The sequence below is a fragment of the Desmodus rotundus genome, chromosome 10 (assembly GCF_022682495.2).
Source record: "Desmodus rotundus isolate HL8 chromosome 10, HLdesRot8A.1, whole genome shotgun sequence".
Lineage (NCBI taxonomy): Eukaryota > Metazoa > Chordata > Mammalia > Chiroptera > Phyllostomidae > Desmodus > Desmodus rotundus.
In genome coordinates, this window is record NC_071396.1 from 65,722,733 (window position 1) to 65,737,260 (window position 14,528).

The 14,528-nt window shown below is 40.7% G+C and overlaps 1 protein-coding gene across 2 annotated transcripts in view; it reads right to left on the minus strand.

The window, feature by feature from the left end:
* Positions 1–14,528, minus strand: part of RAB31 (RAB31, member RAS oncogene family) — a 156,908-nt gene that overhangs the window by 62,701 nt on the left and 79,679 nt on the right. For both annotated transcript variants that reach the window (XM_024580430.4, XM_045187847.3), the window contains one exon: positions 4,689–4,770. In XM_024580430.4, coding sequence (XP_024436198.1) covers positions 4,689–4,770 — 82 coding nt within the window. The remainder of the gene's footprint in view (positions 1–4,688; positions 4,771–14,528) is intronic.

Sequence of the window (14,528 nt, forward strand, 5' to 3'; positions counted from 1 at the left end):
ATTCAATGGGAAAGAATAACGTGTTGATGCATTAGGACATAGGTCTCTCTCATCTCCCCACACAAACCCTGCTGGATAGAAAATGGGAGGACAGCTCTGGGCAGATGGATTCCTTTCTCTCCTTGGGTCCTCTGAGCTAAGGTTCCTGCATACTTCCTTCTGACCTGCTGCTGCTCTTCCTCACCGCTCAGCACGAAACAAAAACCAGCACAACAACCCATCTGAAGAGGACAGGATGAAAACCTGCAAAAAGCCCACACCCTCCCCTTCTCAACAATCTTCTTGGTAGTGAGAAACTAACTACACAAATCTTGTAAATGTTGAGCTTTTAACAAATCGGATTCAACCATCAACTGAAAATGATTAACGTTTTAAAACGTTTTTTACAGAGGCACCCTAAGGATTACCATTTGCCATTGAAAGAATCAAAGGATGCCCATCATGTATAGTTGAATGAAAATTAAGACAGCAAATCAAGAATGAATGCTCTCTTACACAAAGAAAGGAAAGAAGGGGGTAATAATTTTACATTCTAGTACTCAGAGGGGAAATATAATTTTTTAAGAGTATGAATTGTACCACAAATATAATATAGAATTCCTACTGGGCTGTAGGTAGGGCATTAACCGGAATGCCATTTACGCTAGGCAGAACTTGGTTCAGTCGGTCCACAAATAAACAAATATTGACTAATTAACAAATGCAAAGCATGTGCTGAGCATTATCCTCCTTGGAGAACACAGACCTACATCTTTATATTGTCAAATCATAAATTCAAAGAGATTTTGTTTGTTTAAAATTATGAAAACTAAGGAGAACAGTAGCACATTTCTACAAAGATAAGGAAGGACAATAAAACACACTGGACTCCAACAATTAATGAGACAGAACAAATAGCAATAGGCACAAGCAACAGCGGGGCATTTATTTTTAGCTCAAACATTAGGCAACATCATTACATGCACGATTAAGTCCAGCAATAAGCTGCCAAAACGATTGAAAAATTGCTATCAGTGGGGAGATGCAAGACTGCACCATGGGACACAAGACAAGGACAGCCTGAGGATAACTAAATCAGGCCTTCGAGGGTTAGAGAGATTGGATGTCCACAAAGACCATGTAGATAAAGCTCACCCTCTCTCCACAAATCTAGATTCTAAAAATAATTCACCTGAAATTATCATCCAAAACTCAATTACTCAGGGAAGCAATGCTACGCAGTCATGCCTTGTACACATAATACTAATAATTATAATAATTATAGCACTAATCATACATATAATACTAATATATAAAATATAGCAATATAGTCAAAGATGTCTCTAACCTCTAATAGTCAAATTTTAGGAAAACCAATTACAATAATTAGAAATCCATCATGTAAAAATTTTTCTATTGCTACTTTGCTTTGAGATGGTAAGCGGGCCAAACTACAAACCATAATGGTCACTTTAGAGTACCAAATTTCATCAGAAGCCACCAACTTCTTGAATATTATATGAGAATAGGTAGGTAAATATAAAATACACTGCTTAGATCACACAGAAATCTCTCCATTAGAGCATTGTATTATCAAATGAAAACAGGAGGTTATAAAGAATCATGACCCCATTAACATGTGATTATCAGCACACAGAGTGAGATACCTGAAAAATGGCCATGTAATGTCACATAGTGGAAATATCTGGGTAGTGAAATTTGGGTAAGTTTACTTTCAATTTCATGGCTTTGTGTGGTTTTTCTATTAGAACTAAACTATAAGGCTCAAGACCCAGACTACTGAATTCAAATTTTAGCTTTATACCTTATTGACTATGTGATCTTGAGCGAGTTACTTAACCTCTCTATGCATCTGTGACCTCACCTGACCTCAGAGTGCTATGAGAGGACAAGGGCATTAATACAGAGAAGGCACCCAGAGCAGTGCATGGACACAGCAAGCCCTCAGGCCACACCAGCCAGCAGTAGAAATGGCAGTACTGCTAATACTAAGCCAGCTATTTGTAAAATTTACTTGTTACACTCATAAATAGTGATTGCAAAAGCAACTACTACATGGCCAAAAGTAAAAAAGAGAGCAAGAAAATACCATTGTTTAAGTTTAAATAACAACCGGAAAAAAAAAGGTCCCCAAGTAGACATTTCTTCCTTGAATCTGTACCCCTCATTTCAGGAGTCAGTGTGCACAGCTGACTAACAGAGTTGAAGAGGTGCTTCAGGCAGTAGCTTCATGTATGCAAATCTGTTCACTTAATTTAGCAGCAAAAAAGAAGACATTCTAATGAGGTTACCATTTGTAGGCCAGATTTGTCCTAATTTAAAAAAAGAAAGAAAGAAATTTTTGAAATGCTTTAATCTATGAATGCTGGAAAGTTAGTTTTAAATAAGGATTTATATAAAATGAAAATATATAAATACACATTTGATTTGTTAGGAGCTGATAGTGAAAATAATGGGTCATCCTGAACCCTGTATTCTTTGCCTTTGAAGGGGAGAGATAACAAACAGAATAATTAAAAGAATTAAATAGTATATTAGAAGGTGGTAAGAGCTAAAGAGGGAGGAAAAAGGAGGAAGTGTTAACATTTTAAATGGGGCAGGTAGAGAAGAGAAGGTGACCTGTGGGCTTGGATCCGACAAGGAAGTTCAGCCAATCCTACCCCATAATTATTTGCTCTGATGAAAGTTTTAATCAGGCTGACAGCTCTCAGTTAAGACAAGGTATTGGTTATCACTGTGCTTCCTTTATTCGGACCACCCCTTTCACCTTTGATAATACACACTCTAGTTATTACACAGATTCCCTGTCATAAGCAGGTTGTTGGTATTCATTATTTCACTTTTTAAAATCTAAACACATCAGCTTCTTAAATAAATAATCTCCATAAGTATTTTCAGCAAGTAAAAGAACTAAGAATAGAAAGAAGTCATCCTTGAACAGCCACTTCTCCAAGGAGGTCATACAGATGGCCCAGAGACATACAAAAATATGCTTAGCATCAATAGCCATCATAAAGATGCAAATTAAAACCACAATGAAATACCACTTCACACCAGTCAGAATGGCCATCATAAATAAATCAACAAACAAATGTTGGAGAGGATGCAGAGAAAAGGGAACCCTAGTGCACTGTTGGTGGGAATGCAGACTGGTGCAGCCACTGTGGAAAACAGTATGGAATTTCCTCAGAAAACTAAAAATGGAACTGCCTTGACCCAGCAATTCCACTGCTGGAATTATATCCTAAGAACCCTGAAACACCAATCCAAAAGAACCTATGCACCCCAATGTTCATAGCAGCACAATTTACAATAGCCAAGTGCTGGAAGCAACCTAAGTGCCCATCAGTAAATGAGCGGATCAAAAAACTATGGTACATTTACACAATGGGATACTATACAGCAGAGAGAAAGAAGGAGCTCCTATCCTTTGCAACAGCATGGATGGAACTGGAGAGCATTATGCTAAGTGAAATAAGCCAGACAGTGAGGAACAAATACCATATGATCTCACCTTTAACTGGAACCTAATCAACAAAAGAAAACAGCAAACAAAATATAACCAGAGACACTGAAGTTAAGAACAATCTGACAGTAACCAGAGGGGAGGGGTGAGGGGGTAATGGGGAGAAGGGTTTTCAGGAACAACTATAAAGGACACATGGATAAAACCAAGGGGGACGGTGGAAGCAAGGGAGGGAGGTGGGTTTGGCTGGGGTGGGAGGGAGCAGTGGGGGAAAATGCAGACAACTGTAACTGAACAATAATAATTTTTTTTTAAAAAAAGAAAGAAGTCATCTACTGTTTCTGGTAGCCCAAAATCCATTCCCCTATTTTTTAGTAAAAGAACCTAGACTTTCTTTGGGGAACCAAGCCTACCTGACTTTCAGCTATTGTGACTCAGGTGGCGCTGACAACTCTAGGGTAAGCGTTTTACATGACACAACCAGTAAGAGTGCCAAATACCCCAAACCCTGTACCAACATCAAGTTTAAGAGTGAGCTCCTGACCAAAATTACCACAGAGAACCCTCAAGTGCCAAGATACAGGGTGCAACTCAGGGGAAAAAGTGCTTTCCTTCATTTGGTTGCTAAAGTAGTAGGATTCAAGGCCTAGAGTTGCTTATGAGGCCATCACTGCCACCCTTGGAGAAGGGAAGGAGAGGGTCTGCCTAATGAGGCCGAATAGAAGTAAGCAAGCAAAGAAGAGGAATAGAGTTGGGGGCCTTTGACAATGTGTTTGGAGGACTTGAACTCAGCCCTGCCTTACATGTGCACCCTCTTACATTTTTCTCATTGCTAAAGGGTACATTTCTTGCCTTGGCTGGAGTGGCTCAGTTGGTTGGGCACTGTCCCACAAAGCGAAAGGTCTTGGTTTGATTCCTGGTCACAGCACATGCCCGTGTTGCTGGCCAGTCCCCACTTGGGGTGCATGCAAGAGGCAACCCAGTGTTTCTCTCAATCAGTGTTTCTCTCACACATCAATGTTTTTCTCCCTTTCTCCCTCCCTTACCCTCTCTCTAAGAATAAGTAAGATATTTTTAAGAGTACATTTCCTTTTTTTGCTTAAATCATTTCAAGGTAGGTTTCTGTCATTTGCACCACTACAGTCTTGACAAAAACAAAGAAACCTATACAGAAAGCGATTTCAGTATTTTCCTTAGAAAGCCAACATCAACATATCCTTACCCGTTCCTGACCAGCAGTATCCCAGATAAGGAACTTATGAAGTTCATTTCCACAAGGCACAGTTTTGGTCATAAAAGATGCCCTGAAAAACAGAATCAACATCTCCACATTACCAATTATTCCCTACAATCTTTACAAAGACTTCTGTTTCAAACAAGTTAATGTTATGACTTAGCAGGATGCCAAAAGGTCCCAGCATTGTCCTTGTCCTTGGGGGGCCACTAAGAGGAAGAAAGAAGGTCCTTGGAGAAATTTAAATTTAGACAATATGTCAGATATTATCTTTTAATCAAAATTAGCGTTCTGTCACCCAAAAGAAAATATTCTACATTTTCTGTTAGTCCAACTGGAGGTTTAGAAGGGGAAAACGGCAAAGAATATATTCAAAACACCATTTCCAAAAACATTTGTCTTCAGTATTCTAAGATAATATGCCCAAGATCAGGAAATAAAACAAAACCATAGATTTAAAAACTTGTTATTATAACAATTAAGAGTGGAAAGAATAGCTGGTATTTGGGCATTTTCCAGTTTGGGCTCTGCAACGGCACAGAGAAAATTGCCTTACATTTTTACCTATGCTATGAATCCAACACTAGCAGTGATGAAAATATTCTCTAATTCCCATCCGACTTGCATAAATGAAGGGATAAAGATGGATAGCTTAACAAAATTATGCTTTCTCAGCAAAAAAGGATGAATTTGAAATTCTCAGTAGATAATGAAACACTTGACATTTTATTTTTTGCGTATTTCCTCTTAGGCTTTTTCTTTGTGCTTATGAAAGATGTAAAAATCTAATACAAGAAATGTTTAATACCCTTGACTTTTTGTGTGTGTAAGATAAAGCTTCCCATTCATTAAAAAACAGCAAGCATCCCAAATAGTGGGACAACCAGAAATGAGAAACCTCCTGATATGATGGTATAAGGAGCACATACACCTCCTGTGCTGCATTCTGGCCAACAACTGTTGATCTGAATTTAACATGGGGAAACAATTGGCAAATGTAGAATACAGAACATTCTATAAGGCAACTGGCCTGAATGCTTCAAATAAGTCAATGTCATGAAAAGGAAACAAAAAAAAGGTAGGGAGATTGTTCCAGAATATAGATGAAGGGGGGAAAAGCAACAAAACAACCAAATGTACTCACTATATGGACCTTGCCTGGATCCTGAATTAGGAGGAAAACAGCTTTAAAAGACATTTTGAGGACAATTGGAGAAATTTAAATTTAGACTATATGTCACATATTATCTTTGATTCAAAATTAATTTCCTAAGTATAAGTAATGTTCTGATTCTTAGGTAAGATTATGTTCTTATTCTTAGGAGATGCATACTAGAATTTTTAGGGGTAAAGTGTCAGGATGTCTTCCTTCAATTTCATATGGCCCAGCCAGCCCACCCAGGCCAGCACAGAGTCCAGTACTACACCCACTCAGCATTCATCCCAGTAATATTTCCTCAACTTCCACTTTATCCTAAGACAAACTACATAAGTCCCATGGAGAAAAGTGTATGTCCCTGCAATTCTTACACTATCCCCACAACATACATACACACACCAAAGTTAATAGAAAGCTCTAATTATCAATGTATGATTGCACTAAATGGATATTCTAAGTACTTTTCTTAATGTGATATGACTAAATATTAACAAAACCACATCTGTCCCATGACATTTCATTTCTTTAAAAGTACTCAAAATATACATCCCCGACTACTGATAAGAGCAAATATATTACAAAAATGGAAATGGAAATGGAAAAAGTGCTCAAAATATACATCCCAGACTACTGATAGGAGCAAATATAGTCCAAACATGGAAATGGAATTATTTCTTATTATTTTATTATTTTCATTATAAAAGCAATATATGTATAATATTTCACAAAAGGGAAATTCAAAAACATGAAAAGAAGAAAATAAAGATCAGTTGCCCATTTAACTACCTAGCCACAATCATTACTAATAAGTTGGTATGTGTCCTTCCAAATTATTTTTTACAACTTTTACCCCCCAAATTGATCATATACTACATAAATTTTGTTTCTAATCCACTTTATATATCATGGACATCTTTCCATTTCTATAAATATAGATAAACATCATTATCTAAAATGACTATTACACACCACGTTCTAAGTTTATTCACTACCCCATCGATAGACATCACAGTCACCTGTTTTCATTATTATGACAATAATTAAATGAATATCATTGTATCGAAACCTGTGGGTCTTTGTACAACAATTTCTTTGGAGTTAATTCTTAGAAGCAGACATGCTCTACTTTCCTACAGTCACCAAACTGTGGGTTGTACCCACCTGCAAGTCCATGGCAGTGATGAGACCACCCTCTCCCCAATCAATACAAATCCTTCAAATCTTTTCCAGTATGACAGGTAGAAAATGTATCTCAGTCTTATTTTTATTGTGTTTATTAGAAGTCTGAACATCATATAGTGTTTATTGTTCACTTGTATCTTCTTTTGTATAGTCTTCATGACGTTTGCCCGCTTTTAAGTTGGAGTGTTCATTATTTTCTATGATATGCATTTTTTTAGTATTTTATACTAACTGTTGTAATAGTATACTTAACAAAAATATTTTTGGAGATTCAAGATGGTGGCAGAGTAGGTGGACGTTATATCTACCTCCTCCCAGTACCAAACTGGAATTATCACTAAAATATAGAGCAATCAATATGAATAACCAACCGAAGACTAGCTGAAGAAAAGTCTTATAACCAAGGATTTACAGAAGAAGCCACACCAAGACTGGTAGGAATGGCAAGGATGGGAAAACAGCCAGCCCTGCTCCCATTGGCAGTGGCTAAGATTACGGAGGGACATGTCAGCTGCAAAGGTTCCTCCTGACAAACGTGAGGTCTCAATCTCAAGCTGGGCTCCCCAGGCCAGAGCACCAGAGCCAGGAAGAGGTCCCATGTAACACTCAGCTGTGAAAATCAGTGGGGATTCTCTCCACCAGGGATAAACAGGGCTCTGCTAGAGATGCATGCACCCTCTTACAGGGCCAATGCACAAAATCTCATTTGTAGCCATTCATCCAGCAGAGGAAAGGCAGAGTAGACTAGAGTCATGCAAGGAGAAACTGGCGTTTGTGGCTTTGGAAAGACAGTTGAGGGGACAGCCACTCGGACTCCTGTGATGACTCATTCTCTCATGACTCAGGTGCCATTTTTCTTGCATGGAGCACTAACCTCCATATGGCATCAGCGCATGGGAAAGGAATAGCCCCACCCTCTGAACTCCCTGTCACCCTTACTCTGTGGAGCTCACACCTGACTGAGGAGTCAACTGCCTGAACTGGGGTATTAAAGGTCTGGGTAGACTCAGGGGGTGTCAGTGACTAAGTTGTATAGCTTTGGGGTGGGGGCCATTACCCCCACTTTCCCATGATATGACTGACATATCCTATTCATAGGCAATTCACTAGCACCACCCTCTGGGTTCCCAAAGGCCTCCCACCCTCTACTCTTGGTGGCTCTGCCCTGCCGCAATCTGGGCAGAATACAGGACAGACTGAGTTATGTGGCCCTAGGACAAGAGAAATTTTTCCCTCACATGTCCAACAAGTGCAGAGCCTTCTGTTCACACAGCCAAATCTTGGTCTGATAGGGCCTGATAAACTCTGCTGGTCTCATCCTGATGACTCTGAGTCCCCACCCCACCACACGAGGTATGCAAGCACCCAGTGGGTGGCAGCTAGAATCGTTATTCCTTGGGATATTTGCTGAGTGATCTCAGATCCATCTTTTGAGGCCACTCTCTGCTACCTGGTGACTCACTGAAAACCTATCTCATGCAACTCAAGTATAGCCAGAGGCTCTATCAGTGACTGAACCTAACAAGTATTCAGATAATGGACCCAGGCAGAGGCAGATATCAGGGTTCCATGGGAATTTTGCTAAACTGCTCCCGGGCCTGGTGCTGGTAAAAGCCAGCTGTGGTGCACAGCTTGATCCTTCTGGCACATATCCAGGCCCAGCAGAAGCAGCCACAAGCTGTAAATCACTTTTTAGCTCCAAACAGGTTGTCCTGGGCCAGTCATAGGCAGCATCTGATATTGGTCTACACCACAGTCCCTTCCAAAAGGCCCTAGAAACAAACACATCAGAGCACCCTGGCTGGTGTGACTCAGTGGACTGAATGCCAGACTGTGAACCGAGAGGTCGCTGGTTAGAATCCCAGTCAGGGCACATGCCTGAGTTGCAGGTTGGGTCCCAGGTTGGGGACATGTGAGAGGCAACTGACGGATGTATCTCTTGTGCATTGGTGTTTTTCTCCCTCTCTTTCTCCCTCCCTCCCCCTCTCTCTCTAAAAATAAATAAATATTTAAAATAAAAAGAAAAAAAAACATCAGAGCAAGATCCATTTAGCTTCACAAATGACAGATCTCAGCAGAAACTACATACCCTGCTGAGGCAAATTCTGCTCTCTACACAGCAGCTCATATACTGTCATCGGGGTTGATTCTCATAGTCAGCGAGACTGAGGGTCTACCAAACATGAAAAGACCAATAGCAATCAAGAAAGAGGAGGGCCCACATAATTCACACAGGGTCATTCCAGGAGCACTGAGCCCAGGTGATCAAGGAGAATGCAGCAGTGGGTCCCACGGGATACCCTACAAATCTGGGAGTCATAGCAGATCTACATCATACATAGAAACGAACACAAAGAGGAAGCCAACATGGGAAGACAAAGAAACAGGGCCCAAATGAGACAAATCTCCAGTAAAAGAGCTAAATGACATGGAGGCAAACAATTTACCAGATATAAAGTTTTTTAAAAAATGGTTATAGCCCTGACAAGTGTGGCTCAGTCAGTCAGGCATCATTCCACAAAGTGTAAGGTCACCAGTTTGATTCCCAGTCAAGGCATATGCCCTGGTTGCAGGTTAAGTCCCAAGTCAGAGTGCATTCAAGAAGCCACCAATTGAACCAAGATGGCGAGGTAGATAGACACACTGCGCCTCCTCGCACAACCAGAACTGACAGAAAATCGAATGGCAAGGGGGTCCGACACCAAGGAAATAAAAAATAAACATTCATCCAGACCAGTAGGAGGGGTGGAGACGGGCACCGGGGTGGAGAGGACTCGCGTGGCTGTGGCGGGACGGAGACTGGCAGAGTGTGGGACGAACGGGGCAGGCAGTCTGACCACTAGCAGTCCCCGTGGCCCCACATTTGCTCAGATAAACTGAGAGGGCCAGACTCAGAGTGGTGGAGAACAGGGCAGGCAGAGCGGCGGGTAGCACCCCGCAGCCCCACATTCACGCACAGATAAACCTGACAAACGGTGGGGAACAAAGCAGACCCCGCAACCCAGGGCTCCAGCTCAGGGAAATAAAGCCTCAAAGCTCTGATTGAAAGAGCCCGTGGGGGTTGGGGCGGCAGCAGGAGAGACTCCCAGCCTCACAGGAGAGGTCGTTGGAGAGACCCACATGGAACTAGGGCGTGCACAAGCCCACCCACTCGGGAAGCAGCACCAGAGGGGCCCAGTTTGATTGTGGGTAGTGGAGTGAAAGATTGAGGTCTGGTGGAAAGTGGAGCTGGCACCATTGCTCCCTCTCGGACCCTCCCCCCCACACAGCGTCACAACACAGCGACCAGCCTTACCCCGCCCCCAGTGAACACCTAAGGCTCCGCCCCTTTAAGTAACAGACACGCCAAGACAAAAAAAACAAAAAAAAGACCCAAATGACAGAACAATTCAAAGCTCCAGAAAAAATACAACTAAGCGAGGAAGAGATAGCCAACCTATTGGATACACAGTTCAAAACACTGGTTATCAAGACGCTCACAGAATTGGTTGAATTTGTTCGAAACCAGATGAAAAAATGAAGCCTATGCTAAGAGAAACAAAGGAAAATGTACAGGGAACCAATAGTGATGCGAAGGAAACTGGGACTCAAATCAGCGGTGTGGACCAGAAGGAAGAAAGAAACATCCAACCAGAAAAGAATGAAGAAACAAGAATTCAGAAAAATGAGGAGAGGCTTAGGAACCTCCAGGACATCTTGAAACATTCCAACATCCGAATTATAGGGGTGCCAGAAGGAGAAGAGGAAGAACAAAAAATTGAAAACTTATTTGAACAAATAATGAAGGAGAACTTCCCCAGTCTGGCAAAGGAAATAGACTTCCAGGAAGTCCAGGAAGCTCAGAGAGTCCCAAAGAAGCTGGACCCAAGGAGGAACACACCAAGGCACATCATCATTACATGCCCCAAGATGAAACAGAAGGAGAGAATCTTAGAAGCAGCAAGAGAAAAGGACACAGTTACCTACCAAGGACTTCCCATAAGACTGTCAGCTGATTTCTCCAAAGAGACCTTACAGGCAAGAAGGGACTGGCAAGAAGTATTCCAAGTCATGAAAGGCAAGGACCTACATCCAAGATTACTGTATCCAGCAAAGCTATCATTTAGAATGGAAGGGAAGATAAAGTGCTTCTCAGATAAGGTCAAGTTAAAGAAGTTCATCATCACCAAGCCCTTATTATATGAAATGTTAAAGGGAGTTACCTAAGAAAAAGAAGATCAAAAATAGCAACAGTAAAAATGACAGCAAACTCACAGTTATTAATGACCACACCTAAAACAAAAACAAGAGCAAACTAGGCAAACAACTAGAACAGGAACAGAACCATAGAGATGGAGATCACATGGAGGGTTGTCAATAGGGGAGTGGGAGGGGGGGAGGGGGGGAAAGGTACAGAGAATAAGTAGCATAGATGATAGGTGGAAAATAGACAGGGGGAGGGTAAGAATAGTGTAGGAAATGTAGAAGCCAAAGAACTTATAAGTATGACCCATGGACATGAACTATAGGGGGGGAATGTGGGAGGGAGGGGGTGGGCAAGATGGAGTGGAGTGAGGGGGGGGGAAATGGGACAATTATAATAGCATAATCAATAAATATATTAAAAATATTTTTAAAAAGAAGCCACCAATTGGTATTTCTCTCTCATATTGATGTTTCTCTCCCTCTATTTCTCCCCCTCTTTCTCTCTCTCTAAAAATAAACAAATAAAATCTTTTTAAAAATAGTTATAGAAATGCTCAAGGATCTTAGTAAGAACTACAAGGAACTTAGGGAAAACTACAAGAAACTTAGTGAGGAGTACAATAACATGAAAAGGGACACAGAAAACATAAAAAGAACCAGTCAGAAATGACAAATACAATATCTGAAAAAAGAATACACTAGAAGGAATAATCAGTAGATTGGATGAAGCAGAGGATTGAATCAGCAATTTGGAAGACAAGGTAGCAGGACACATCCAATCAGACCAGGAAAAGGAAAAAGAATTTTTTAAAGTGAGGATAGTTTAAAGATCCTTTGGGACAACATGAAGCAAACTAACATCTGGATCACAGGGGTATCAAATGAGGAGAAAGTGAACAAGGGATCAAGAACCTATTTGAAGAATAACAACTGAAAACTTCCATTACCTGATGAATGAAAATGATGCACAACATCAGAAAATGCAAAGTCTAAAACACAATGAACCCAAAAAGGCCCATACCAAGACACATCATAATTAAAATGGCAAGCGTGAAAGACAAAAAGAGAATCTCAAAAGCATCATGAGAAAGACAGTTAGTTACCTACAAAGGAGCTCCCATAAGACTGTCAGCTGATTTATCAACAGATACATTTCAGACCAGAAGGAATTAGCATGAAATACTCTAAGTGATGAAAAGCAAGGAATTACAACCAAGACTACTTAACCCAGCAAGGCAATGATTTAAAAACTGAAGAAGAAATAGAGTTTCCCAGACAAGAAGAAGCTAAAGGAGTTAATTACCAACAAACCCGTATTACAAAAAATGTTAAAAGGTTCTACTTTAAGAAGAAGAAAAAATAAAAACAAAAAACCATAGTTATAAAGAATAAAATGGCAATAAATATGTACTTATTAATAATCAATTTAAATGTAAATGGCTTAGAACCTGCCAAAATGGAGGATAGGTAGATATTCTTTGCTTCCTTGCATAACAAAGGGAAGGCTAAAAACCAATTAAAAAAAAAACAACACAGAACTGCCAAAAAATTGAACCGTATGGAAGTCCAACAACCAAGGAGTTAAATAAGAAACATCTGTCCAGACTGGTAGGAGAGGCGAAGATGGGAAGCTGGGGTAGACAGGGCACAAGACAAGGCAGTGGCTGGCAGGTGAGGCAGTACCACATTTACGTGCAGATAAGCCAGGAGGAACAACTGGGGAGTGAGACAAACATTACAACCCAGGGTTCAAGCAGGAAACTAAACCCTCAAAGCCTCTGACTGTAAAACTTTATGGGGGTTGCAGCAGTGGAAGAAACACCCAGTCACACAAGAGATTCTGTTGGAGAGGCCCACGGGGTCCTAGAATGTACATAACCCCACCCACTCAGGAATCAACACCTGAAAGGGCATAATCCACTTGCAGGAAGTGAGGGAAGTGATGAAAAGTGGGGCGAGAGCCAAGTAAGTTACCAAGCAGCATTGTGCCCTCTCTGACCCTTCCCGCACAGACAGAGCCAGAACACAGTGACGTGGGTTGCCCCACCCTGGCAAATACCTAAGGCTCCACACCTTACAACATAGCAGGTGCACCGAGACAAAGAAATATGGCCCAAATGAAAGAACAGATCACAACTCTAGAAAAAGAACTAAGCAACAAGGAGATAGACAACCTATCAGATGCAGAGTTCAAAACACTGGTAATCAGGATGCTCACAGAAATGGTTAAGTAGTATGGTCAAAAAACAAAGGAAGAAATGAAGGCTATGCAAAATGAAATAAAGGAAAATATACAGGGAACCAACAGTGAAGGGAAGGAAACTGGGACTCAAATCAATGATTTGGAACAAAAGGAAGAACTAAATATCCAACTGGAACAGAATGAAGAAACAAGAATCCAAAAAAATGAGGAGAGGCAGAGGAACCTCTGGGACACCTTTGAATGTTCCAATATCCAAATCATAGGGGTGCCAGAAGCAGAAGAGGAAGAGCAAGAAATTGAAAACTTATCTGACAAATAATGACAGAGAACTTCCCCAATCTGGCAAAGGAAATAGACTTCCAAGAAGTCCCGGAAGTTCAGAGTCCTAAAGAAGTTGGATCCAAGAAACACACCAAGACACATCATAATTACATCACCCAAGATGAAAGATAAGGAGAGAATCTTAAAAGCAGCAAGAGAAAAGGAGACAGTTACTTACAAAAGAGTTCCCACAAGATTGTCTGCTAATTTCTCAAAAGAGACCTTACAGGCAAGAAGGGGCTGGAAAGAAATATTCAAAGTCATGAAAGGCAAGGACCTACATCCAAGATTGCTCTATCCAGCAAAGCTATCATTTAGAATGGGAGGGCAGATAATGTGCTTCCCAGATAAGGTCAAGTTAAAGGAGTTCATCATCACCAAACCCTTATTATATGAAATGTTAAAGGTACTTATCTAAGAAAAAGGAGAAGATCAAAATTATGAACAGTAAAATGACAACAAACTCTCAACTATCAACAACTGAAACTAAAAAACAAAGTCCCCTTTTGTAAGTGTTTACAAGGGAACTCTTATGTACTGTTGGTGGGAATGCAAATTGGTGCAGCCACTGTGGAAAGCAGTATGGAGGTACCTCGGCAAATTAAAATGAAACTGCTTTATGCCCCAGTGATCTCACTTCTGAGAATATATCCGAAGAAACCCAAAACACTAATTTGAAAGAATATATGCACCCTTATGTTCATTGCAGTATTATTTACAATAGCCAAGATTTGGAAGCAGCCTGAGGGCCCATCAGTAGATGGATAAAAGTCTGTGG